This window comes from Cuculus canorus, chromosome 4 (genome assembly GCF_017976375.1).
Source record: "Cuculus canorus isolate bCucCan1 chromosome 4, bCucCan1.pri, whole genome shotgun sequence".
NCBI lineage: Eukaryota > Metazoa > Chordata > Aves > Cuculiformes > Cuculidae > Cuculus > Cuculus canorus.
Window position 1 is genome coordinate 62,137,944 of NC_071404.1, and position 23,606 is coordinate 62,161,549.

The 23,606-nt window shown below is 39.9% G+C and overlaps 1 protein-coding gene across 1 annotated transcript; it reads left to right on the forward strand.

Moving 5' to 3' along the window:
* Positions 1 to 10,554: 10,554 nt before the first annotated feature.
* On the forward strand, positions 10,555 to 21,064 carry LOC104058074 (glycerol-3-phosphate acyltransferase 3; the record flags this gene model as incomplete). The annotated part of the gene is given in 11 exon segments (XM_009559530.2): positions 10,555 to 10,669; positions 12,179 to 12,449; positions 13,597 to 13,671; positions 14,330 to 14,419; positions 15,328 to 15,421; positions 15,677 to 15,792; positions 17,133 to 17,186; positions 17,539 to 17,626; positions 18,395 to 18,523; positions 19,657 to 19,736; positions 20,197 to 21,064. Coding segments are annotated over 11 exon segments (1,227 nt in total), but the record flags the coding sequence as incomplete, so codon positions are not given.
* Between the last annotated feature and the right edge of the window lie 2,542 nt (positions 21,065 to 23,606).

Here is a 23,606-nt window from a genome sequence, read left to right on the forward strand (position 1 = left end):
CTGGTTCCCTCAGACAATTGCAAAACTTGACCTGGGAATGAGAAATTGGTAGAATGACCTCTGGGATTGAGAGCCAAAAATAGGCAGCTGATACCTATTCTATCTCCTTCTCATTTCCCTAGGAGACCAGGAATACCTTAACTGTTTCAAGTGACTTTCTTATGGTTGTAGCTGTCAATTTGATATTCATTAAGTTAAAGGGAACTTTGTTCTTGAAATCCTCTTGTGTCACCAGCATCCTTTTCTTCTAAGTTGGATTTCATTCTTCCATATGAAGACTTTCATTCTTCCATATGAAGACTTGTGACTTTTCCTGACTTACAGGGAACTTCATCATAAAGAAGTGCTTGTAGTTATTTGCTATTAATTTATCACCTCTTATTTACATGGACCTTGCAAATGAGTGAAGCTACTTTCTGTTGCTGCATGTTTACTTTAATTTTTTGCAATACCTTCACACTTGGATAAAGCATCTTTTCCATCTTCAAAATGGACAAGAGTGCAGCTGGCTGGCTATTGGTAAGAGGAATAGACAGTGAGACGGGCAGAAGAATGGCATCTAGAGGCTGTATTTAGTGAGTGGATGGCAGAGCTAATTTTTAAAGAAATTAAATTTTCTGGACCCCCATCATAAACTGCAGTTATTCAACTCATACTGTTGGATGTCTAGTTATCCTGACTGGAATTTGACAAATGTGTACATTTCAGAGTTTGTTTTGAAATAGTATAAAGAAAAATCACTGATCGTGATGGTGGTCAACTCTCTGTCAACTTTCTGTCTGGAAAACAGGAAGCTATGTTATGAATGGCCTGGCGGAATAAAGAATTTCCTTTCTTCTTTGTATGACAAGCAAGTTCATCACCTTCATACAGGGCAGAGATATAATTCAAGACCATGTTTAGTCATAGCAGTCTATGCCATAGCATAGTCATAGCCATAGCAGTCTCAAATGTCTTTGAGTTAAGAAGTAGACCTGCTTTGACCAGTGTGTCTCAGTTGTTTCCATGCTTTTGATACCAAGAGCAGAAAGATACTTTCAAAGATTTGATAGCTGCTTTGGCAGAAAATTAGCCAAGACTTGACTCCTTGGCCATGACTGGAGCAATTCCAGTACTCAAGCTCATTCTTTAGTGATTTTGGTGTCAATTTTCCATTGCATTAGAATTTTTATTCCATACTAATACATAGATGCTCCTCTGGTGTTCCCCGTTTGGGTGGGTTTGTTCTTCATCTTCTTTCACTTTATGTGCAAATGTCATCCCTATGGCCTCGACTTTCACAACTCTGCAAGGGACTTGGTTTCCCAGGCTGGTCCATGAATTCAAGATGATGCTTTCACTGCAGTAGGCTGTGGCAGTGCTGCTTGTCCAGGGCGAAACTGCATGGAATGGGTGTAGTAATTGTCTTTTGCTATGTGGCAGATGTGACTTGCTGGGTGAAAAGCAATAGACTGCCAAAGCCTCTCCATTTTATGTGTTCCCCCTACAAACCTGTTCCGTTTTTTTTTTTTTATATGGCTGTGATAACTGTCTCAGCAGCCCCCAGAAAACCTCATATGTATTGAGTGGTTTGCTAGGGAAAATTATAGCTGACAAAGGTCTGCAGTCCCATCCTTCAGCATGATGTAGAGGTGAGCATGAGAGGGGTGTGCTTGTTGTCTACTTTTTTAGAAGGTAGCAGGGAAGAACTGCAGATTCTGTGCTCCTGGTATGGCAGGAAATATGACTTTGTAAGGGTTAAATAGACAGGCAAATGATAAAGTCTCCAATTCTCCCTATTGCAGGAGAAGAAATCTCTTCTTCCTCCCCACCAGGGGAAGGAAGACTGTCTTCTACTCTGATCTTTTAAGAAACGTTGTGTGCCTAGGCTTCTTGCTGAGGCATCCTTAAGAGTTGCCACTCCTTCCTGTTACTCCCTGGTGTGTTCTCAATACTTCATGTATCCCACCTTTCCTGCTGCAAATCAGGTCCCAGAAACTACCTCTGCCCTCCCGCCCACAAAGGTTTTAGCACACAGGCGACATGCATAATAATCCTCTGTGTCAAGGCGGAAGGTAGCTATTCAGAGATGCACTGTGTTGTGCTAGAGGACCCATACAGCGCTCATCCAGCTTCAACTATATGCCACCCTAAGGAACGTGTGTTAACAGGGCAAGTTGCACGAGGAAGAGATCAGAAATAAGAATGTTAGGAATGACAGCTAAACAGAAATGGGTGAGCAAAACTGTTTTACTAACAGGGCAAGATTTTTCCTAGAGAAGCCTAAACTAGAGCTGTTTGGTAAGAGAGGCAAGAAGTAGTGGGTAATTATGTGCCTGGCTGTAGCAGTGTAATAACAGAGTAAGTAGCTTGAGGTTGCCATTGAAAGAAAAAGCAGTGGAAAGGCAAAAACAATTAAAAAACAAACCAATGAGGTTTTGTAGAAGTTACAGAAGGCTCAGAAAGAAGTCGACATGGGGAGAGAAGCTAATGCAGGTAAATAATGAAAAGAAGATGCAAAAGAAACTTTAGATTGCTGAAGAAGATGCAGTGTAGTTACAAAGACCCGAAAGATGGCATTCAGCAGCAAATCTGAAGATACAAAAGCTGCTTGACTTATTATTATGTGGCACAAGAAGCATGTCATGGTATAGTGTGAGCTTGTAACATATCAAGAGCCTGCTTCTTGTTGTCTGGGTACATGGGATAAACCAGAGGACTTGGTGGTGGTGCAGCCCACTCTGATATCTCTGCTTCTGTTACTGACGAGAATATTGGGTGCACTTTCTGCAGATGATCTTTGGGTCTGCTTTAATTTCTAAGTAATCCAGTTTGTGTGTATCGCAGCTGCTTCACAACATAAAGCAAACAATGGTATGTGGGGATGGGAATATTTTGAAAGGGTGGCCCCAGCTTTAGACAAGCATGAATGTAAACACATGCAAAGGAAAGGTCTTTCATGGACCAGCACGTTACTATCTTGGAAGTTATGCCCTAAATACTTATTCCATGAACGTTAGTTAATTTATTGTCATAAGGTTGTAAATGAGCAGCTGGTGGGATGCTCTTAGGCTCTAGAAATGCAGTTACCTCTGTTCTTTCTGTGATGCATTTGAAAAGGCAGGAGAGGGGACAAGGGTAAGGGGCTAAACCGTGTTTTTCCTAAAAAAACCCCAATCCTGAACTAAATTACAGGCATTTGGTAAGATAGAAGGAGAAACCAGCTTATCTAGTGTATTCTGTAGTTGAATAGATGCAAAAGTAGGTGGCTTGTTACTTCACCACAGTGTATTTTGTAACCCTGCAATACAATTTGGCTAAATTCTTGTAGAGCAGTGGAGGGAGCAGGTTTTATTGTGTTGTCAGTTCCTGCCTGCTGAAATTTGCATCTCTGTTTCACAGGTGTTATTAAAAAAATAAATAGCCTGACTTGAACCTCAAGCTTCAGTTTGGTTCCTGTGGTCAAATGGCAAAATGAGGCAGACATTTCACCATGAAGTAGAAAGTCTAAGTAAATAAGTCACCAGTGAATTTTTTAGTTAGACTTAAGCACATGTCAATTGGAAAAGTGCTTTGTGTGTATTAAAATTGGTTTAGAAGAGAAGATTTTAGGCAGTCTGAAAACCACACCTATGTGGTTTCTGTATTGTAATTTATTGGTGGGATGCCTTATAAAAACTGGTTGCCACATTGACAAGTTTACTTATTGGCAGCATCTTGTTACTTAACATACATTGTTATTTATCATGTTTTTCTTTCTTGTCCTCTGTATCATATCTGATGAGTAAATTATCAGTTAAAAGGAACTGTGTGGAGTTAGGGTGGGACAAGGGATAGAAATTATATTATCATTGAGAGCACCTGTGGTGTCAGGTTTCAGAGGGCAGCAGCTTTCTCCTACAGATAGCTTTGGGTCTTAGAATGTGTAATTTTTATTTGGCTCTGTCTCTTGAGGCTTGCTGGATTCCCCACTACAGATGAGCGTATATTCTCAGAAACACAGTAGGCCGGTGTTCTGAAGGACCAAGCATGGAAGAAAATAGAGAGGACCACGGTCTTGCAGATGGCAAGATGTTGTCTACCTGGATGATTTTATTTGTGGTGTTAGTCTTGTTGCCTTCGATGTTTAGAGTGTCATTGGGGATTTTGCACTTCTATGTGAAAATTGTAACAAAAATGTTAGAGGTAAGTTCAGAATTGGGTTAAAGAGGTATGTGTTTACTACTGGACATATTTAATAAAAAATTCACACATTTGATATAGATATAAAAGTCAGCAGAAAGAATTCTATTAACTTCGATGTGTTGTTTGTTTCTTTAACTCTACATGATATTTCTTCTGAATAGTGTCTTTAATGACATCTACTTATGTGCTGGGTTATAACTGGTACTAGTTCCAGGTTTTCTTGGGTTAAGGTAGAGGTTCTATGATATGTTGCTTCTAATTCATGCTGATTAGAATACTTCATATTGTACTCTTGCCAAGTGAAATGCAAATAAAAAGATCTATTAGTTAATGGGAGTTGGTGAGTAACAAGTATTATAGATGTACTTAAGTTTCAATGGCTTTCTTTGGATTATTTTAAGTACATAGTATTAATGAGCACTGTTCTAGGTAAGACTGTGTATTTACTTCGAGTTAAACAGCTGGCGGATCCTACAGTGAGAAGTTCTGCTAGATGAGACTTGAGGAATCCATGCAACCTTCTAAAAGAATATTTTATCTTCTGCCAATACCAGTAAAAGTTATCTGGGGCTTTCAGTAAGCCGGAATTGCATTTAATTTTTCAGGTCTGACTTTTCACATCCATCAGTGGCCAAAAGTAGGTGCTGTGAATTCATCATATTGAATAGTGAAACATTTGTTTTTCCCAGCAGGATAACTTTGTCTTTCTGGCATAAACGAGCTTTTCATGAATATACTTTCTACTTGTGGCAGAAAACTTATTACTAGTATTGTTACTATTATTAAGCTATTAGAGCCATCTGCTTGTGCAGTAAAGTCTGTGACAATGTGATACAGTTAATATCATGACCAGCTTACCTTGCTAATTCTGTATTATAATTCTTCTGTCTCTTCTTTTTCAATACCCATTAAGAGCTTGGGCACAGACTGTCTTCAGCTGTATGAGCATCATTGTCTGCAGATTTTAGGGGTTGCTTGTTTTTTCAGATACTGATGTCAGCAGGAAATGACTGCCTGCAGTGGCTATGCATAATATTGGCTTTTATGTGTTATCAGCCAGTGGTATGTTAATGAAATCTTTATTGGAACCCTGAGTAGGAGGCATGCGGCACTTAGACTTGATATTGTCAAGTTGTCTTGTGTGAAACATAAACTTAAGGAGGTCTTTGGACAGATTTGTTGCTGCAGTGGGCAGACATTAAAATAATTTAATGTGCATTTTCCAGCTCTGAAGGACAGGTGACCCTCCTCGGTGGGTGCTTTATGCAGGGAGGCACTTCTCTTTGGAAAAGCACGTGAAATGTTTTTCCTTGCACAGTTTTTGTGACAAGTTGTGTACAGGATAATTTTGTGTTCTTAGTGTGGAGGATTAACTTATCAAACAAGAAGTAATTAAGCTAATTGTTATGTGATCAGATGTAGCCTCTTATGTCTAGTTCCCCATTGCAACGTCAGCTAGTAACAGGAAGAGCACAGCTTCGCGTACTGCAGTTGTTCTGTTCTATAGTCAAAAGTAGTTCCTGAACTGTCCTGTCAGCAAAAGAGGAGCTTCCTCTGTTCTCGTCTTATGATTAATTTCAGTTGTTTGCTTTGAAGTATTGTTCAAATGCTTCTCATCATGCCAAAAGCATAACTAGGAGCTATCTTGTTGGGAAATGAGTGGGGGAGATGATGGAAGATATCTTCAGTCCCTTTCCCTTGTGCTGTGGCCTGTTTGGCCCTTCAGAAGGAAGGGTAGGGCTGGGAAATGCTGGGTTAAATCTTGTGAGTGCAGTTGCTGGGCCTATTCTTGTGGACTTAATTCTCCAGAAAAGGTCTGAAATTGCTGCTTGGAATACAGCTATTATTAAAGCAGGCTTATATGTGCCCTTTGTTTGAGAAACAAGAAACTTGACCTTGGTCAGTTTGTTTGCTTCTTACAGCTGTAAATGACTATGCAAATTGAGAGGCAGAGGGAAAACTTGTTTTATTTTCCTCCATGTTTGCTCAATTTGAAAAAAATAAGATTACAGACTGAAATCAAGGACCTTAAAGATTTTACTTTTTTTTTTTTTAAGTTATGCTTTCTTTGAAAGCACATCTGTAGCCCTTACTGAATTTTCTTGGAGCTCTAGGAACTGCAGGATAAAGCCCAAGTGGCAGATGATCTGTTATTACACAATGAGTTATGGAGTTATGTGATGAGATGAGTAATTTTGACTTCACCGAAGAGTTCTAGCAGTATGAATAGTGAGTGGGACAAGCGGGCAAGACATAATTTCTGTATGGAAAGAATTTGTACCCTTTGATGGTTCTCCATTAAGGAATCTAGACTCTTTTTTAGAAACAAAACAAACCTTTTTACGAAAGAACGATTAATGGTTTGAAAATTTAGGGGGTTGGTTTTATTTTTTTGTTTGCTTTGGTGTAGCCTTTTTTTTGTTTGAGGACATATGGATAATATAAAAGGAAAAGATCTCCAAGACAGTAATTTCTCAGTTGCATAATTGTTAGCCCATAATTACTATTATTACTATTCATTTATCCTGAAAATATTTCTGGAAATAGTAAAGATTAATTTGTTTTGGTTTCAGATAGGACTATTCTTTCTCATATGTTTGTAAGCTTTTATTTGTGAAATAACATGTTTTCTCTAAGCTTTCTATTTGCTTGTCTATAATGGGGTTTGGTGGAATGACGATAACTAGCAAAACTGTGCTGGGAGCATTATTCCAGCTCTTTAGTGTTGCAGCTTCAGAAGAAAACATATTTGCTAGACTGAAATCTACACCATGCTCTTGCAGTCCTGTGGAGAATCAAATAAACACGTGAAAGAGCTGTAACTCCATTAGTGGTCAATCTGGAATTTTGAGATCTGAGCTTTTATATAAAATCGGAGAGAAATACATGTAGAGAACACACCAGACAGCTAATAGTTGTGGATATCCTTTTAAATTTGTAACTTACTTGTATATTGAGGTAGGCAATATGCTGTAAACTCCCACTGGAGTATGGGTGGATGTTCTAGCCACGTAAGCCTCTGGAAGAAGCTCACTCCAGTGCTTTCAAATACGTGGTATCCTGAGCTAGCCACTGCGTCAAAAACCAAAGATATGCTACTTGTGGATTTATCCCAAACAAATGTTTGGGACTATTCTCAAACTTTTTCATCCACCTTCACTAGAGCAGCCAGGGTTTTTGTGTTTTTCACTGTCTGGTTGTGGACAGCTGCTGTTTGCACATCTTCTCAGACCTGCTATATAATATGCAGATCACTTGATCTGGGTTCTTGTTTGGGGCATGAAAAGGGAAATACGGCCAGAAAGAAATGACTGTTGGATTAATAGGTTGTAAGCGCTTGATCTTAGACGGCAATTTTAGCTTGCAGTAATAACCTATAGATGAAGACTTTTGCATGGAGTAATTGCCCCAAGGCCTTTATCGCACATAAGAACAAAGCCAAGAGGATTGAAAAAAGGCAGTGTAATGAGTCATTAGAAAAAGCTTTCATGAGAACACAGGAGAAAAGTTAGTAAAATATGAGAGCACAGAAGAAGAGAGGCAAAAACCATATTACTGCACAGTATGGAAAAATCTGTACTGAACAACACACTGAACTGTACTTGAAAGGAAAATGGGAGGAAAAACAAGTGAGATTTTAAAAAATGAGCATTCCATATTGCATAGCTTTTCACATTGTATACTATGAAGAAAAGAATTAGTATAATGAAGTATCAGGCAGCCTTATTTTGTTCAGAATGTAATTACAGGAAGCCTCAAACAAATAGGGTCTTGGAGTTAAGCTGGCAAATCCTCAGTAGTCCAGCTGGGATCACCCAGTGGATGTTTGGACTCTGTGTCCTCACCCCTTCAGAAATGGTAGGGATGAAAGCACAGCACCTGAGGTCTCATTTGGACAGCAAATTTAGGAATGAAGTTACTCCATTTAACAGTTAAATTCTGTATTAGTTGCAACATCTGTGTTTTTGTATTTGTATTGCATTTAAAACATCCTTTAGTTACTCTTTTGCAACAAAGACCAGCATGACTGCTCTGTCTCAATACTGTGCAAAACAAAGGTGAATGCAAAGCCTTATTTCATATTTTGAAAACAAATTAAACATGCAGATTTCACCAAATACATAGAAACTGCTTTGCTGGGTCAGTTCAGAGTTTGACTCACACATATAGCTTGGCTTTGAGAGGCATTAACTCAATTGCTTCAGGAAAAGCCTAAGAGCTGGGTAACTGTATAGCTGTATTGCCAGGAATACCCTCCCAGCTGCTTGCTGAGTCAGCCCCCTGTGTTGATTCATGAGTTAAAATTTTCTGTCCCTTGATTTTCATCCATGTTTTTACATAACCACTCCCATTTCGGCAGATGTCTGGCAATATGTCCTGGACAATGAACTTCACAACTGTGTTTTGTGGAAGTACATTGCCTTTTTCTTGCTCATACACTCTGCCCAATACTTTCAAATTGTGCTCTCCAGTTCTTGTATTAGAAGAGAAAATTGATAACTGCTCTTTATGCACCTACTCTGTGCCAGTCCACACTTTGTCAACCTCTGTCATATGTCATCTCAGCCTGCTCTTCTCCCAGCTAACAACCCTGTGTCACTGTTCACCTACTGAAAGCTGTTACTTATCTGCCCGGTCCTCTGTTTCTGTAGCCTTGACTGAATATTTAATTACAGACTGCCACTTCTGTCCCACCCTTTCTCTGTGCTAAGAGGCAGGACTTTACTAGTAAACTTTATAAACCTTTTTTGGCTTTGACTTGTATGGCTCTTTTTAATTAGTTAACGTATTTTTGTGAGTCAGCTTGGTCAGAGATTATCACTCCTTTTCTATCCTAGTATCATAGTATAGTAAGGGTTGGAAGGAACCTTAAAGATCATCTAGTTCCAACACCCCTGCCATGGGCAGGGATATCCCACTAAATCAGGCTGCCCAACACCCCATCTCTTCTCCAGGCTGAACAGGCCCAACTCTCTCAGCCTGTCCTCGTAAGGAAGGTGCTCCAGCCCTCAGATCATCTCTCTGGACCCGTTCCAACAGCTCCATATCCTTCTTATGTTGAGGATTCCAGAGCTGGACAGAGTATTCCAGATGAGGTCTCACAAGAGAGGAATAGAGGGGCAGAATCACCTGCTGGCCACGCTTCTTTTGATGCAGCCCAGGGTACGGTTGGTCCTCTGGGCTGTGAGCACACGTTGCAGGCTCATGTTGAGCTTCTCAATGACCAGCACCCCCAAGTCTTTCTCTGCAGGGCTGCTCTCAATCATGTCACCCCACATCATGTACTCACAAGTACTACTATTTATGTGTCTCTATATGTATGATGAAAACATTCGAACACTCTACTCTGCTCTCATGAGATCTCACCAGGACTACAATGTTCAGTTCTGGACTTCTCACCACAGGAAGGACATGGATCTGTTAGAGTGAGTCCAGAGGAGGCCACAGAGATCAGAAAGCTGGAGCACCTCCCATATGAGGACAGGCTGAAAGAGTTGGAATTGCTCAGCTTAGAGAGGAGAAGACAAGGCTCTGGGGAGACTTTATAGTGGCCTTCCAGTACTTAAAAGGGGCCTTCAGGAAAGCTGAGGAGAGTCTCTTTATCAGGGAAGTATAGGAGAAGGGGTAATGGTTTTAAGCTGGAAGAGGGGAAATTTAGATTAGATATTGGGAAGAAATTTTTTCTTGTGAGGATGGTGATGCGCTGGAACAGGTTGCCCAGAGAAGTTATGGATGCCCCATCCCTGGAGGTTTTCAAGGCCAGGTTGGATAAGGCTTTGAACAATGTTATCTAGTGGAAGATGTCCCTGCCCATGGCAGGGGTGTAGGAACAAGGTGATCTTTAAAGTCCCTTCCAACCTGTTCTATGAATCTATGAAAACGTAAAAAATTAAGCATATTTGTATGTTTGGTTTTGATAATGAAGGAATTTTATGCTAGAAATACTACGGCTATTAAATGGTCCCTTCTCTGTTTTCTGTTAACAGAACCTCCATGAACACCCCAAAATGGGAGTAATCTCTTTTATTCTTTAAAATATATTTTGGATCTGTTTTTCCAGCACGTCTCTAATGTCAGTGATAGTATTCTGCAGCATCCTATTGCCTGAAGTTAACTGCGGAAGAGAGAGTTTGGACCTATGGACCTCGCAGGTTCTTAGGTAGCTCAGTAATTTGTGGGGCCCCAGGACAAAAACAACCGCCTCTGTCCTGAAAAGAAGCTTGAGCCAAACAGTTTTTCCTCAAAATGGCAAAAGGTTATCTATATAACAAATGAAACAGGAGGTGTGCAGGACAGCCTTCAGGATGAATGTGAAAAATTAAGATCTAAGACTTGTCTTCAGTAAAAGAGACTCTGACACAGTAATTACAGTTTGCCTGGAAATGATGAAATGAAAACCATCAACATGTACTTTTCTTGTTTTGGGAACAGTGGGCCACCCTGCAGATTGAGGAAGGAATAAAAAAGCAGAAGGCGCTGGCACTCGAGAACTTAATCTCCACTGGTAAGATCTCTGAATGAAGTTGACACAGCACTATTCTTTTGTAAAAGGGCAACTATTTTGATATCTTGCCTAGAAAAGAGTTAACAGAAGCATAACTTGTATCTAATATTAACTAAGAAAACTGGAATGGCCAAAAAGGAGTTTGATGGGCAAATAACTGCTGAACTTACAAACCTACAAGGGAGACCGTAAGTAAGTTCTTAGCAATATAATATGCGAATGATTGACTCTTCTGAATAAAAGGTGTTAGAGGCTAGTGTAGGTATAGAAGGATGTTGCTGATAAGTGTTTAGGAAGCTGTCCCCATTTTCACGAGTATTTTGTACTTTACAAATCCATCAGCTCTCTGTTTACAGGATTAGGAAGAAGGCATACTCTTTGCCCTTGGCATTGCTCTGTATGAGTTCTCTCTTGCTTGTAACTCCTAGCATGCTAAAAGACAGTGTCTCTCAAGTAAAGGAGCTATGCCACTCCACAGATCACAGTTACTATTTGTGCTCTTCTTTAGGTGTGGGGCTAAAATCTGAGTATGTAATTTTTCCTTTCTTCTTTGACCAAAAGTGACTGCATTAAATTCTCAATCCTTTTACTTGTAGTGCCATTCTTAGTAGTTAGTCATGTAGACTGCTTGGTTTGTCAGCTAATGAATTTTGGACCTGAAGATTTCCCAGATGTTCAAGGTTTGACCAAAGTGCAGCTGGAGGAAAGTTTTGTGATGCCAATCAGGGGGTAGTATGGTGTTTAAGATAAATTAAATGTATTTTATTGAATAATGCATATTTAATGCTATGAAATATTCCCCCACCACAAAAACCCAAACCAAAACAACAACCAAACCAAACAACTCACCAAACAAAAAAGCCAAGTGTTAGCTGGTGTGAATCAATACAATTTTAGTCACTGTAACCAGCCAGGTAAGAATCTGGTCTTGGAGTGACCTCAGCAAACTCCCTGCTGTGTTACACTATATGTCTTGGGGGAAATATCTAGATGCTTTAAAGCTTCTTGGTAGTGAACTAACTCTTAAAGGAGAAGGGATGAGGGAAGAGAAGGCTCTGAGAAAAAATAGCAGAGTTAAAAATAGCTGTTTGTAACAGCTGGGAAAGAAAAGTAAAACTAATCGACAGCAACAAAAGCAGCAACTCTACAAACACTGCCTGAATTTGAGTCAAGGCATCAGGAGGGGCTGCAATCTTGGCAGTTCACTGTCAACATCTCTAGGTATGTTGTTTGGCAAATGACAATGAAGTAGGAGATGTGCTCAAGGTATTATTTGCAGTTTGCTCTAAATGCTTTTCTGCTTTCTTCAAAAATTTAGTGTTGTATGACATAGGATTAGAGGGGTAACTTGTGGAACTAAATGCCAGTATGTAAATGAGGCATAACAAAGCAATTTAGGTGCTTGGAGTAGGACGAGAGCTATTTCTAAGAAACACATGTATTTTACTCTTTTTGGAATCCATTTTGTCCATTCCACTGTGTGGAAGGAAGACTGATTTCCTCATGCAGGGATCATCGAGAGAGATGAAACCTCCATGGAAGAGGAGATTTCCAGCCAGTCCCAAGGATGCTTCAACTTTGCTGATGTTATGTACTTCTCCAAGAAAAGCTGTGAGGCAGTTGCAGAAGATGAAGTCACCTGATGGGTCTCCTCTGAGGAGCTGGCGTCCTGGAATCTCCTCAGCAGAACCAATGCTAGCTTGCACCATGTCAGCTGGCAATTAACTATTGTGTGGATCACTGGGATCCTGATTTGGTATTGTCTCCTGTTGCCCTTTCGGTGAGCCAGATGTGCTTTGCTGGGATTGTTTTTTCATGTTAGTCTTTTGAAAAGATGTGAAATAATATGCTGTTGACTAGTGCAGAAAGGAAAACGTGGTAGGACTTTGTTATCTACGTCTCCATCAAAACACAAACATCCCTAAAAGAAAATAAAAAGGTACCAAAGAGATACATTTGTTTTATATTCTGTGTATTTTCTTAGCAATTAGTTTGTTTTTAAAATCCAGCAAAACTTTATAGAAATTATCTGGATATCTTTTTGTTATGTAAAGCAACAATTGAACCAAAAGGATCAGGCTTTACCTGTCTAGGAGACAGGGATGCTGTCTGCTGGACACTCAGCATTTGAAGCAATGCTAAAAGGAATCACAGGGCTGGAAAAAGAGGCATCTATTTGGAATGTATTTGTTTTTTCAGACTTCTAAAACTTTCTTTTAAGCAAAATTGGTCTTTATCATATTGACCAAACAGTTTAAAATATTCATGTATTCCTGTAAAAAGTAGGAGCTTTTAAAATTTCTTCTTCCTTTGATGGAAGTACAATATAAATAAAACATAGCTGCCGTGCATTGAGGGATTTCATACCAGTCAATGACATAGCAGAGTATGTACGCCTGTGTGTAAACTTAAATACGCAGCTTAAGAAGACATTTATGTAGAAATGTCTTCAAATTGGTTTTGCTCAGCCACTAGTAAATAACAACATTTTATTTTTCATGATTATATAGTAGTTTACTGCCTGAGGTGGAAATATGTACTGAAATCTCGGGATAGGTTTTTAAAGGTGATATGATGAGTCCCTTTTAGCTCTGAAATCTCACCTGCATTAAAGAACAGTGGTCACAACTCACTGTCCTCTTTGAACACGTTGGCTTCTTTACCACATGATAGTGTCAGATCAGGGCATGGGTGGTTTTTGGAAGATGGGCTCCCGACAGCACAACGTTTTGTACTTAGTGCAGGATTAACTGAGTGAAAATGTGCTTGTATTATCCTCTTGGCCTTAACTGGTTTGTATTGTTAGCTTCATGCCTTTAGTACTAGAGGGAAGCATTGTAAAATAGATGAAAGTGTTAAATAAAAGATTTTCTTGCTTGCTTTTCTCTTTTTTCTTAGAATTTAATCAAGATTATTTTACTTTGTAGCATCTGCTTGGCTGTTTTCAGCATCCTTTTGCTCATCTCAGCCACTACATTAGTAGGACAGTTTCCACATGGCAGGTGAGTGTTTACTAAGGACCCTTTCAATTTTGTTTTTTATTCTTTAAGGCTTTGAATTAGTATGTTGGAATATAAATCTGCTTGAGTCTGGAGGATTAATGTGGACTCTCACGGGGGACTTTTTATCTACTGTAAATTCACAAAGCACTATGACAGAGTATGGCAATGACATCTGAAAGTGGACATGCAATGTAAGCCAGAGAGATATGGCTGGAAGTATGTCTTAGAGTGGAAAATAAAGTATGCCCTACTTAAGTCAGAATAGGGCAAGCAAATAATCTGTCCTAGCAATTCCTTATTAATAATGTGAGACTGTTACATTCTGTCAGTGCAAAAAATCTCAAACGTGATTCAGCAGCTAAGTATTTTTATATTAAATTAATGTTAATGAACAAATCAATAGCAGTTGCTTCCAGAGAAAATCTATAAAACAATACCCTGACTATTATCTTCTCTGCTTTGAATCCTGTGGGTTTAGAATAGATTACAGTAGAAGATTTGCACAAGAATATCTTTGATACCTGAAAAGCTTCTCCTGCTTGTTAGTGCCATGAATCCACTTACTGTGGTCTTACCAATAACAGCTATTGGGAATGGGAATTGTTCAATGAGTGAATACATAGAACTGCAAATGTATGTGTGGTTTCATTTCTTTTAGAGTTAAATGCTGGCTAAGCAACCAGATTCAGATGATATGTGCTGCATTGGGTGTTCGATGTCTGGGTGGTCTTGTTTATTTCCACAATGGGTGAGTGGTTCCACTGGTTTGGTATTGATTTCTTATAGTACTCAGTGTCTGAAGTTTCAGAGTGGGATTCTTATTCCATTACTGCACAGCTACTGTGATGGTGCCCTTGGATCCAAGAAGCTGTTTGGATCATCAAGAGTCTGTCAAGATGTTTGTATGCCCCATTGCGTTTGCTGTTATGTATTGGCAGGTTATGCGAAGGTGAAGTAGTATTGTGTTCTAAATACATACTTGGACACTTCTCTCAATGTTTGCCATGAACACGTTACAATCGCATGAAAGAATATTGCCATAGACTGTTCAGCTGTTCCATTAGAAGATTTGTTTGGTAACTATGATAACTCTTCACTGTCCCTCCTTAAGTTAGTTATGGATGGTATCACAGTAAGTTTTTCTAATGTCTTGCTTGCTTAGTGGTAGAGAATTCTGTAATGGAGACTTAAATATTTTTTTTTTTATTTCTGCTTTAGAAAAGAAGAAAAATCATGCTCTAGTGTCTTTGCTTTTGGAGTTTTAGTGTCTGAATATTCTTTGATATATGCCTCTGTGGATAGTAATACATACAGCTAAAGTGCCTGCTCCATGAAGTCTCATATTCCCAGCTAAAAGGAAACTGGTTTTGGTGAAATGCCAAAACTACTGAAAAGTGAAGGGACTCTTGAAAGTGTGAGGAAAGATGACTTAACTCTGGCAATGTACTGCCAGAAGTTTAAAAAATATAGTAATATTAGTATTTAAAAAATGTTTTATATTCTTCCACATCCTGTGGATCTGCACGTAAGCTGTGTGTCTGAAATGCTTCTGTCAATGAGTGTCGGTTGTGGGTATATGGTCGCTGGATGGGTTGCCTGATGGGGCTGTAGTTTGGACAATAAGCATTGTTGTTCCTTTTATGGTTGTCATTGCAGGGAAAACAGACCACAGAAAGGAGGCATCTGTGTAGCCAACCACACATCTCCATTAGATGTTCTAATCCTGGCCAGTGATGGATGCTATTCCTTGGTATGAACAAGAGATGTTAAATGTAGGTAATGTTGAGATGCCCACAGATGCAGTGTTGGACAAGAGGAAAAACTTACAGGTAGCATTCAGATTTGCATTCAGGACTGCAAAATAATAAACACAGCTGTGTGCACACTTTTGACCAAGAGAATTGGTACAATTAATGAATAAGCTTAGAAACTGATGCATCTGTGTTCAGTATTTTATCATTTACATGTGTGTTTGCATAGTAACCAGTTTCTTTTGGGCTTGCAGGTTGGCCAGGCACACGAAGGGCTCCTGGGACTTATTAAAAAATCTTGCATGCAAACCTCTCAGCATGTTTTGTTTGAACGCTCAGAAATGAGAGACCGCCATCTGGTTAGGAAAAAGTAAAGGAGTGAGGCATTTACTTGATTGTCTTATCAGATCTAGTAATTGTGAGGACCTGGCATAAGCCAAGACTATTCTCACCCTGCATCTCTTTGGTGAGCAGCTGCAGGCTGTCGTCAGTGTAAGGTTTTGAACTGCTCATCAATGAAGATTCAGGGTGTAGCAATAGTCTACTGATTTTTTTTTTTAATTTTTTTTTTTTTTTTATCATTTGCCCTGTAACCTCTGGGGATTTCCATGCTGACACAGGGACCCTGCCTGCCACAGGCAGGAGCATGTTCATTTATTTTTCAGGCCAATGTATTGGGATGTTAGGACAGAAATTTGAGTTCTGTGACCACATTTGCTTCCAAGATCATGCCTTGTCTTGGTATGTTTTTCATCAGCTCTGAGCTGGTTATATCTGCTATGACTACAGCATAAAGGGAGGCTGATTATAGGGGGAGGAGAATATCCAAGTTACCACCTAGCTGCTAGAAGTGCATCCTAGAGAAGTGCCTTAATATGTTTGCTTAATGCCTATACTGTTCTCCATGCCTGCAGTATGGATTCCTGGCAGGGACAGTGCATTGGACTGTCCCTGTAAGCACATAAAAGTGATTGACTCAGTACGGCAGATCTTATATACTCAGGTGTTTACAGAGACTGTTCTTAGTCATCCTAAATCTTCATGAAACAGGGTGCAACACAGCTAACATTAAGTAAGTGCCTATGACTGTCCCCCGATGCTGGGTTGTGCTTTTTTTTTTTTTTTTTTGGATATCTGATGTTTTGTTTTCTTCTTTAATGCAAACTGGAGAGGCACTGTTTATTCTGGAGTTGTAGGAAAGACAGGTATCTCAGAAAACAAATGTTGTGTCTCACTCTGCTTAGTAGTAATACTTTGGTTTTAAATGATGCAGCGAATGTAGTAAATAGTAGCCTACCTCATAATTAGATGTGGAGATTCATTAGAAAAATATAAAAATGATGTTACAAACCTAGAAGGCACAAAAACTTGACTCATGGAATATATTTCAATCAAATGAAAAGTTCAACCTTCTTCATAGCTGGAGCCTGTCAAATGGGAAGTAATTTTTACATGCTTCATGTGTTAACTGCGTTAAAATGGTGAAATAAAACTGCTTACAGAGTTGAAGAAAACTTACTTTTGCAATTAGCAAGAGAGAACCTCACAGATAAAGGCCTGGAACTAACATACATCCCGGTTGAGGTTACTGACAGTCAAAGGGCAATTGAGCAAGGGCTTTTCTTGTCCTATGTAAGAGGTAATGGATGTTTAGATTCTTGGCCAAATACAATATGAAGTATAGACTGAGATTTTATTTTCTCTCCACAGAATTAGAGAACACATTGCAGATAAGACCAAATTACCCATTTTAATTTTCCCAAAGGTAGGAGGAAACATCTATATTGATTTTATTGCTCTTCTCACTTCTCACCACTGAGTGCAGTTTATTATACCCAGTCCTTACAGTGAGGTGTTTTGATTTTAGTCTGTAGAATTAATTAGCTCTTGTGAGATATTAAAAGTCAAATTCTTGTATTTTAGAAGTTTTATGAGTCTGTTTACTTTAGTAAACACAACACAGTGTAGTGCAAGAGAAAACAGGCTCTAGAATCATATTTCAGAACTAAAGCTTACTTTCTCCTTTAGCCATTTAGCTTCTTAAGACAGTTTAGGAATCATCCGATGATACTTTTCTTGGAGTGGATTAAACTCTTCATCTCTTTTAATTCTGACCAGGTACGTGCATAAACAACACATCAGTAATGATGTTTAAGAAGGGAAGCTTTGAGGTAGGAGGGACCATCTATCCAGTAGCAATCAAGGTGATGTATCCACAGTTTTCCAAACGTGGTAGGATTATTTGCAAAAGAGAACGTGTCGGAGAAGCTGTTCATGTGTAAGCCTCAAAGGGTTTTTTCCCTGTGTGAATAAGGTTCTTAATAAGTCCTGAGAAAATGGAATATTTTCATGGTGTGCAATGTGCTACAGCTCAACATTTCACTGAGTATCTTTACAACTGGTTAGGTGCAATCTGAAAAGCATGGTTCCAATTGTTATGCTGTGTGTTCGGCTCTGCCTGTTCTTTTTATCCTAGGGCTCCTGGCTCTTTTGTGCTCTGGGGATCAAGACACTTTTCTTGACATTTTTGGGGCTTTCTGTGTAGCTCCAGCCAAGTCACTCTAGCTCTAGATATGTATGTTAGTTACTTTTTCTGTAACTATAATGTTGCCTAATCTTACGGAAATTGTTAAAACCAGTGTGTTTTCAAGGAAGCCTTTGTAGTCACCACTTGTGGATGAGAAGTGTTTACATTTTGAGAAGCTTTATCTTGTTATAGTTGAGGTGTGTTTCAATGAGTTGGTTGGTTTGGAGTCTTGCATTGCTTGTAAAGGTTTACTGTTATAAACTTGCAATAAATGTTGAAATGCAGAGCTTTACTCTGAATTAACTGCTGCTTTTGGGAGGTGTGATTAGGTTTTCCCCCAATTTAACAAGTTGAACTGTGACTTCATGGCCAAAAAGAAGCATCTTATGTGATTTAAACCAAGGTAGCAGATTGTGCCCTTTTGCTTTTTCTTCTTGTCTTCCACTATGATCCCTGCTTTGGAGATGCGTTCTGGAACAGCACAAAGTTTTCTATGCTAACGTATGCTTTTAATCTGATGACCAGCTGGGCTCTCGTCTGTAATGTGTGGTACCTGCCACCAATGATCAAAGAGGTATGTACAGTTTTGTATGTCTATAAAATGCTTGTAAACTGTTGTCTGGGAGGAAGTCTGCATTACTACACATGTAGCGTGTTGGCATTTTGTTTGCCAGTCTTTGTTGACAGCTTAATGGACACAGACCAGAAAGCAATGCTATAGTCTAAATTTTAAATAACACATGGATTTATGTGGGTTCGTTATCTTCAAGGAAAAACTGCTCTTGTAGACATTCAGACACTTCTGCACCATGCTCCCTATTGCTCACAAACAGCTGATTTACTTGGATGCAGCTACCTTGTTTTCCATTGCTCCTAGAGACTAGAAGAGATGTTAAAATGTGGTTTTATGATGCAGGAGTCCTGTTCCTCAGCCTAGCACAGACCTTCCTTTTTTACTCCAGAGGTGATACAGAGATTCAGGCTTCTTTTCTCTCCACAGTGATGTTATTCTGCCTTCTATGTCCCCCCTTTACCTCCATCTGCACAGCTTCCTCCCACCTCCTTGTTCCTCAGCCCTGTAGAACATCCAGCTAGTCCATTGCCCAGCAGCTTTTCCCCACAACTTGGAACAGCCCCTCTGCCCCTGGATACTGACCCAGTGCTGATAAGTGGTCTAGTCCTCCGCTCCAGCAGTGGCCTAGTTTGGCCCTGCCTACCCCAGTCTTTGCTCCACCCTAGTCTTGGCAGAGAGGCTGCTATAATGTGTATATCTTCAGTCCTCTGCAGTCCAGGCAAAGAGACTCCTGTGAACTTGCAATAATTTGCTGATCCTGAATGCACCTGGCCTCAACGCTGTTCAAGACACCTGTCTTCTCCAAAGGTGATCCTGTCAGTGTGTTCCCAGCTTCAGACTGGTGTTGAAGTACTGGGAGCAGCTGCGTTCCCTGCTCTGGCCAGAGCCGTAATGGCATGCTGCACATTGTTTGAGACTGCCCCAGAAACCACAGAGCGTCCTACTCCGTTCTTTTGGCACTGAATGGTGGCAGACTAGGCAGCGTTCCCCAGGACCAGCTGGAACTGCTGTGCAGGTCCCATGGGCCTGGCATAAACAGAAGTGCCTGCTGTCTGGCAAAAAAGTAACCCTTTAAGCAAGACATGGAGAAAATGCTTAAGTTGCAAAGCCAATCATTCATATTTTTTTTTCAGGAAGAAGATGATGCTGTTCACTTTGCCAACAGAGTCAAGGCTCTCATTGCTGCTCAAGGAGGAATGTCCGTGCTTCCTTGGTGAGAATCAACACCTCTGAGGTTGGGTTTAAAGCATATTTAAGTGTTCAGTGTTCTGAAACGTTAGCTTGGAATCTCTTAAAGCTTCTTCCAGACTTGCTTTGCTTAGGCTGCAGTCCATCATCCTTACTGACTCCAAGCCTGAAAATATTACTTTATTCCTTGAACAGTTCCACTAGAATAAATAGAGTAATATAGTATAAAAGAGAAATGGAGCTGACAGGTGGATCTGGCTAGCAGGTGGTATTTGGTGAAAATAAATTGCCTGCTAAATGCTGGATGAAAGGAAAGGCATTGTTTGTGTGGTCTGGTAAATCTTGGCAGCACAGATCTAGCATTGTACTGCAAAAGCCAACATCTAGGGTGAAAACTGCTTTGACTGCATAATCTAAATATTGTAATGCTTTTCTGCCTTGACCCTGAAGTGAGCTTAAGGCTGCTTCTTTTATGTATCTTTCAGGGATGGGGGACTGAAAAGGAAAAAGGTGAAAGAGTCTTTCAAGGAGGAGCAACAGAAAAAGTATTGTCAGATAGCAATAGAGAATGAATCTATGGAAAATAGTAATGTTTGTTAAATGTTATTTATTTTATCTCATTTTTTTTTACTTATCTCCACCAGAAAATGGGCTAATTTTTATATTAAAAGCAACAAATTTTACTTCTGTCCCTGTAAGATATTTTGCATATGACACAGCAGGGTAACCATAAAGGTATAGTATTTTGTATTAAATAAGTACATCATTTTATAAATAGGAAGATTTACAATATACTAGTAAAATTCTCTCTGATGTTGAAAGAAAAGAATCTGCAATAAAATTACTTAGGTTCATTAAAATTCCATTTTAAAAATCTTTGCATTACCCTGAAGACCCTGAAGACTTCTTAACTTGTAATAAAACACTTCTGTACTCCTAGCCTCTATTAATGGCTTGGACTAGCAGTTTTTAATGTGAGCCACAGTCATTGTGTTGCTGTACAGAGAAATCTCCTGATGTCAGAAGACATTAAGCAGTTCACCAAAATAGATTTTCTGGATTGCAAGTTGGAGAAGAAGTGTTGGATGTCAGAGGGAAAGAAGCAGGCACTGACTCTCCCTTCAGTGTCACAAGACCAGAGGTGGCAGTGTTGGAAGTTTCCAGGGTTCTGCTGACAAAGAGCAGAGCAATGTCCAAGGCAGCACATCCCTGGTGTCTGGGTGTGTGATACTGGGATAAATTAGTCACAGCCAAGGACTATGTCACAGAAACACGTATTTTTAAATTATAATGTGTCTTCTGATTATGCTACATCCCTTTCTGTGTCTTTTTTAATGCATTAGTCAAATTAAAGAAAACCTATGATGTGATCTCTGTTGTGTGTAATTGATTTGCTCTCTGACAAGTCCACTCTCCAGAAATGAATACAGCCAGTGCACTTAAGGAATCTGAGAAGGAAATATTTCTGCCACCTACAGTATTTTTTGTTGTATAAAAATATTTATTCTTCTGTTAAGTAGCCTCATGGAGAAGAGAAGGCTCCGAGAAGACCTTATAGCGACCTTCCAGTACCTGAAGGGGGCCTACAAGAAAGCTGGGGAGGGACTTTTTACAAAGGTTTGTAGTGATAGGACTAGGGGCAATGGCTGTAAATTGGAGAGGGGCAGATTTAGGCTAGATATAAGGAGGAATTTCTTCACTAGGAGAGTGGTGAGGCACTGGAACAGGTCGCCTAGGGAGATTATGGGTGCCTCATCCCTGGGAGCGTTCAAGGCCAGGTTGGATGGGGCCTTGGGCAGCCTGATCTAGTGGGATGTCCCTGCCCATAGCAGTGGAGTTGGCACTGGATGATCTTTCAGGTCTCTTCCAACTCAAACTATTCTGTGATTCTATGTGGAGGAATCTGAGTTCTTTAAGGATCTGAATGTCACTAATGAAGCACACATGAACATGTGTTAGTTTGCCCCAGTTGCTTTGAGACAGGTGGGTTGGTAAGGACAGTTAATAAGGTTTAAATGACAGCAGCCTGCAGATTGATGGCTCTGCAGAGGTGGAGAACCTGCTACAGTGATCACAAATACAGCCTGCAGAAAGACAGGCACAAAGGCATAACATGGCCCAGAGCAGGAGTGTCTAGAAAACTAATATTCGGGGGGGGGGGGGGCGGGTGCTGACAGAGGTGATAACTGCCATAAGGCTGCATGGCACAAAAGTTGCACAGAACTGACCTCCTCTCTCCTGTGGCCAAGTCTGGTGTATCATTCCTAGGTTTAGTTGCTACAGGTATATGAATTCTCTTGGTGAATCAGTCAGTCCAAATTTTGGTGTCATAGTAAGCAGTAGGAGAAACTGCCCTTCTAAAAAGCTGTTAGCCTCCCCAACCTTCCCCCCCCCCCCCCCCCCCCCCCCAGCAGTGAAAGTGCTAGCAGTATGCCTGCAGAGGAAAATTGCTTCAGGCTCTCCTGTTGTGAAAGAGGTCTGTGTGCTCCTGACTGTAGTAAACTGTGCTTCCATGTCTGTTGAAGCTGTTGGTTTAGTTTCCAAGTATAAAAATCTAAAGAAATGTGACAGGCTATCCTGATAACTGTCAAATCTTTTCACTATGCCAGTTTAAAATGGAGTTCTTTCCTTACTTGTGACTGATATCTGAGAGTTGCTAACAGACTGCAGTTGTATGCAAAGGGTTAAGACAAATATTGGGAGCATCCTTCCCAGACTATTGTGTGCTGTCTTCCTGCTCAGATGTAAAAGGAGAGATGGAGCATGCAAAAAGATGGGCCAAACAGAAAAAGATGGGAAGATGAACTTTTAGAACAAATTTTCTTATTTGTTTATTTCTTATTTGTGCTCCCTTCGGTAAGACACTAGGAGATGATGTGCCTTTTTTGGTCTTTTGCAATTCTTCCTCAGGTCACCAACAGAAGAGCCCTTGAATGTGTGATCCTCATTACGGTTATGACTCAAAGTCTTGTAAAAGAATAGCTCAGACCTCTGAGTGTGTGAGTATTATATGTCACCTGTTGAGCTGTGGAAGGAGTAGCAGGGTTGTCAGTACTTTTTTTGCCATTTTATGGCTATCTTGACAAAAGAAGGTAAAAACTCTGCAGTAGGTACTTACATATAGAATAGGGAACTTTTAACATGAACAATGAACCCGAGAACTTGCCAACGACAAGACTAAGGTGCACTTTGTTAGCTGCCAGTAAAGATGCCAACCTGACTTGAGATAAAGACTTCTTTGTCATGCCCTGCTTTATAGGTTTTGGTGGTGTGTGCTTTACCTGCCTTCCATCTCCCTCTTTCCTTTCTCTTGATATACTGCATTTAATTTGCATGTATCATCAGTGGACTTGGCAATTGCTTTTAACTGAAATTGTATACTGCCCTTAGAATGCTGAGGTTGTGGAGAAAATGTTTTCCAAAAGGATGCTATAGATGACTGCCTTCCTCCTTTAGCTCAAGGGCATGAAAACAGTAAAAAGAACACATTCTCATGATAATATGTGAGTGGTAAGCTGGTAAACTGCAGTTTATTTTTCACAATCAGAACTTGCACTTGTGTTGCTCCTCTTTGTTTATCTTCCACTGGTCTTGCAGGAACCAGGCTTCTAAACTGTTTGAGCTCTCTTTTTACTCTGTACCTTTGCAGTATCAAATGTAGCAGTCTTATGCTAAATTGTGCAAGGAATATTCAAGGAATGAATATTTCAGTGGATCAGGGACTTAAAAAAAAACCCAACCAACCAACAACTTAAGACCCGGTGTAAGTGATGCTTGGGATTTTAATTTTTTTTTTTTATTTATTTGCTAGCTGTGCAAGCCACATAGACAAGACTTATTATTATCTTGGAGAAGCAGGTGGCTCCATCTTCAAGAGCACGAACTTCTTCTACTG